The sequence below is a fragment of the Hipposideros armiger genome, unplaced genomic scaffold (assembly GCF_001890085.2).
Source record: "Hipposideros armiger isolate ML-2016 unplaced genomic scaffold, ASM189008v1 scaffold_63, whole genome shotgun sequence".
In the NCBI taxonomy this organism is placed as follows: domain Eukaryota; kingdom Metazoa; phylum Chordata; class Mammalia; order Chiroptera; family Hipposideridae; genus Hipposideros; species Hipposideros armiger.
Window position 1 is genome coordinate 3,484,404 of NW_017731413.1, and position 4,961 is coordinate 3,489,364.

Consider the following 4,961-nt stretch of genomic DNA (forward strand, 5'->3'; position numbering starts at 1 on the left):
TATTTAATATATGCTATAGATTCATTAACCTTGAACTCACAGCCAATAGCTCTATAACTCATGCCTGACTGAAACTTATCTAACACACTTATTTTCTCCACGAGGCACATCACAGCCTCCTCACACTTAGGAACACTAGACGGCACTACTCTTGGGGGGTAATTTTAAATAGCGAAATTACCAACAAAAAAGCACAAAAATGCAAAATAAAAATCGCAATAAACAGACCATGAAAAGCACAGTTGTTTATAGTATGAGAGTGGAAATAAAAACTCAGAGCATTGTTTTGTTCAATTCAGCTGGGAATATGTAGGTTGGTCAACTCAAATTTTTCTATGTTCTGCTCATGTCCACAAATGACTACAAAAGAGCCACAAATATTGATTTGGGGTTACAAATAAATTTTAACATTGGCAAATTAGCAAATACTGAATCTGTGAATAATGAGGATTGACTGTATTTCAAGTTAAACGGTGGTCACCTAACTGGTAATGTGAAGATAATGAGATTTCACAGTGGATAATCAATAGGAAACAGCAACCTGACATGGCAAAATAAACAGGAACCAACTAATCTTTCAAGGAGCAGGTCTCTAAAATCTTGTTTGTACAAAGCAGTAAATATTATACAAGTTCTAGGGCAATTGGTATAATGGTTAATAACATGATCTGTATTTTGTTAGTTGCATGATGTTAGTGAATTTCTTACTGTCTAAACCTCAGTTTTCTCATGGTTCAGCACAATATAGTTCAAATATGATTAATACCTACATCATAGAGTTATGAAAATGATCATGCAAAGTGCCCGTCAGTAGTAAGCACTGAAAAATGTTAGCTGTTTTTGTTGCTGTTGCCATCACTATTATTATTAGGAAATGAGAAACAGTATGGAAGATTCAAATTCCATCAAAGAAAGAATCAGATATTCTTCAGCACCTAATCGAATTGTAAAGTTGAAGTCTGACACCTCTGAGCATCTACTTTTCTCATGAGGACTAGACTCCTTCTCTTCCCAAGCCATTTTTATTCAAGAAAAGCTACCTGGTCTCCCAACAGTAAGCACAATCCTGAAAGTGGGCTTGTCCATGGCCTAATAGTGGGCATCTTGGTAACTGATTTATCATGATTTGAAAACATTTTCAAACTTACCTTTACTTTGCTAAGAGTAAAGTCATCTTTCACTTTTATAAGACGACTAAATGAGCCTCCATCATCCTTTAAATTTAGCTCTATAAGACACAAAATTTTGGAGAAATCAAGGATATCTATGGTTAGTTGAAATATTAATTCTAGTTTATAAAACTCATCATTAGTTGGGAAACTATCCATAAATTTAATGCTAAAAAACCCACAGTGATATATAGAAATATATTGCTATATCAAGTAGTCTCTAAACATCATACATTAGAAGACTGAGACTGATTCTTACAGCAAATCAGACAACTCTGAAAGGACCTTTGGATGCTTAGTGATGTTATTTAAGTGATCAGCTACTGATATAAAGTAGTGGGTCCTCCCCTGGAATTCCAGAACCCCTTAAAGTCTTCAAAGCATTTTGAATCTTCCAGGTTTTTATAATATTTCAATAAGATCTCCTTGGAAGCATCAGTTCGGATGATTTACACAAAGTCATTGCTCCAAGAGCAGAGAGTAAGACCATTTGAAACAGCACATTCCACAATCCTCAAATATCTCAAAGTTCCCACCCACAATCCAAAGCTGGCCCTTATTCTGAGATAGGGAGAACTGAGAGAATTTAGATCACAGACTTCACCTGTTTAGGTAAACGTGGCTTCTAGACTTCCTATAGTAGAGAGAGGAAAAAACTACAAGGAATTACTGCAAAAATTATCTATTTGAAAGACTGTTTGCCAAGTAGGAAGAGGGAGTCTAGAAGAACATGGGACTGAACACACCTGACTTTCTTCTTCCAACTCCAACCTACCTGGCTCTTCTCCTACATAAGGCGGTTCTGGAGCTGGGGGTCAGCTGAGTATAAGGGAGGGTTTGAGCACTGGGAAAGGCCCAGCAGGAAGATCTGGGACTGAGTCTTCNAGGGTGGACCTTATTCCAATATGACTGATGTCCCTATAAAACGGAAAATTTGAACAGAGAAACAGATATTCACAGAGGGAAGATGATATGAAGACACACCGGGAGAAGACGGCCATGTGACTGGAGCAATGCATCTATGAGCCAAAAAAATGCCAAGGACTGTCAGCAAACTATCAACTAGAAAGAGCAAGGCAGGACTCTCCCCTAGAGCTGTCAGAAAGAGGGTGATCCTGCTGACACCTTGATGTTGGACTTCTAGCCTCCAGAACTGTGAAACAATAAAATGCTATTGTTTTAATCCACCTGATTTTTGATACTTTGTGATGGCAGCCCCAGGAAACTTATAGGTTACAAGTAGATCCCTTTGCTTCCACCTCCTCCACCAAACCCAGACCTCTTCCCTGTCCTCCATCCCACAGGCAGAGCCCAGAATCACCATTGCTTTCTCTCTGACTCACACTCTATATTCATCCCATCAACAAGTTCTGTCAGCTTTATCTTCAAAATATTGATACCAGCCAGCAGCTCCTCACCTCACCTCCTCCAGTGCTAACACCTTTGTCCAACCCATGGTCACCTCCTGGCTGGATGACTGTGGGAGCTTCCTGACCAGTCTCCCAGCCATGGCTCTTAGCCCTGCAGTCCTGGTTTCCACAGAGCAGCCACAGCAATCTCATCAAGGTGTAAATCAGGTCATGTCACTTCTCCAGATACACATTCCAGAGGCCTCCCTCATCCCTGGACTACGGTCAGTTACTGAGGTTTCTGGCCCAGTATATAATCAGCTTTATCAGTGTTCATGGATGCTTGGGCGAAGATATAGTCTGTTGCAGGCTCCCAGAGTATTGAAATGGAATTATTATAAGGATTAAATGAGGTATGTATTCTTTCATTTGTTCAAAAATATGTATTGAGTACCTGTTCTGGGCCAGAACAAATCTAAGGTCTATGGATACAGTCCCGGCCCTCATGGAGCTGACATTCTAGTGAGAGTGGGGTGTGCTTGGCAAATGGATAGTACTTGGTGCATGCTAGCTGTTATCACTATTCATTTATTGAGTTAGCCAGGAGGGATGGGGGCATTAAATTGATTTTTTTTCTAAGTTGTTAATCAGAATCAAAAACTTCCAGCAGTTACTGAATTCTAAATTCCCAAGATTCTACAGAGTCATTAAAATGGTATAGATATTGGTAGAATGTTTTCTAAGATATTGTTTCTGATTACAAAAACATATTGGTTCTTATTTAAAATAAAACTAAGAAACAAGCAATAAAACAACAAAAAGTGGTAACACTGATTCATTATGTATGCAAGTATGAAATTTCCTCTCCTCCACTACCCTTCCTCCCTCAAGGATACACATGTTTCTATGGCACCTTGTTTACCACGTAGCTTCTGAGACTAGCATGCGTTGGCTACTAGAGGACCCCAGAAAAAGAAAGTGGTGCCGATCCCACCCTTCTGATTCTGAAGCCCAAATTCTGATTTCAGGAGAAATGAGGTATGTGGTTTGGAATCTTGCTAACTCCAAAACTTAATGAATAACATATAAACATACGAGTATGGACTAATCCACCTGGTACTGCTTAGTTGCACAATGGAAAATTTCTAGTTTTTCCTTTCCACTTGAGAGACCGAAGTGTGGGTGGATTACCCACTATAAACAGTCTAAAGTCCCCAAAGAAGGGGGTCTCATTCTGACACAAAATTAAAAGACTTAACTGTTATCCCATTTAGACAATAAATTAAATAGAAAGGAGAATAGAACGGAAGACTTATTAAAAAAAAAAAAGACAGGATTCTGAGACAGCCCTAAAAGAAGTAGAAATATAGTTTGAATAACTTTGATCCCATTTATTTCTTATTAACATTCATGACAAAAATGGTCAGTTTGTTCTCATAAAAATCCATGTGGCTCACTTTACCTGTCACCCTAGGGAATGTGCCTTTCAATTTCCTTGACATATAATTTTATTAGAAGTATCATGAAATGTCAAGCTAACCATCATTTGGGAAAGAGACTGTCCGACACTTCCAGCAGCGCCCAAACAGAAGCTCGTTGGGGGTAAAGTTCACCTAAGAAAAACTCATTCATCTTGACAGTAGGCTTCCCCAAATGACAACTCCGCTGCAAAAAGGCAATAACATCAAAGTTTTTGCAGGTTTTGTCCCAAGGGCCAGGTTCATGTATTTAAAATAGGAGCGATTCTGATTCACTTGCACATTATTTGCATATGTCTATCTGGTCTTCAAATTAAAGTTCTATTGTGACACTGTGGCCATTTTGTAATTTTTAGTTTCTAGTTTCCTTCTTCTTGCCTAAAAAAAAAAAAAATTCACTCATATCTCCAGTACCAAAAGGGCCTAAGACATGTAGAGAGCTAGGGAAATAACGAAGGTACATGACAAAAAATATTTTCTAGGGCTGCAGTTGCTGTCTGCAACAGTGTTTAGAGAAAAGAGTTCTATGTTCTTCCACAGAAAATAAGGTATATATTTTAGAGTCACATATATCTAAATATACATATGTTCACATTATTTATTTTCAATGGAAATGATATAGTAAAAGTTCCTATCAGACTTTGATATGCCACAGAAGTGCTTTAGATGCATTTCCCATTTAATATTCCCACAGAATACTAAAAATAGATTCATGGATAGGGACTTATAAATGTAAGATTCTAATGCTTCATGAGAGGCATTCTTAAGTGAAAGTGGCTTCATTTTTAATTGCAAGTGTGTGGCAGTGAAGTTTGTAATGACAACTAGTAGGGTTGGTGCCATCTCTTTGGTTCACAGTGAGATGCCAAAGGTTTTACTACTGTTGCTTTTGCAGCATCAATGCAAATACAAAAACACAAGAAGAAAGCGAATGGCATCTTCGTTTTATTATAAAAATAATTTTA

At 38.1% G+C, this 4,961-nt stretch overlaps 1 protein-coding gene across 1 annotated transcript in view; it reads right to left on the minus strand.

The window, feature by feature from the left end:
* Positions 1-4,961, minus strand: part of CFAP54 (cilia and flagella associated protein 54) — a 294,961-nt gene that overhangs the window by 73,274 nt on the left and 216,726 nt on the right. Inside the window, 2 exon segments of the mRNA XM_019641676.1 lie at positions 430-434; positions 1,149-1,228. Coding sequence (XP_019497221.1) covers positions 430-434; positions 1,149-1,228 — 85 coding nt within the window.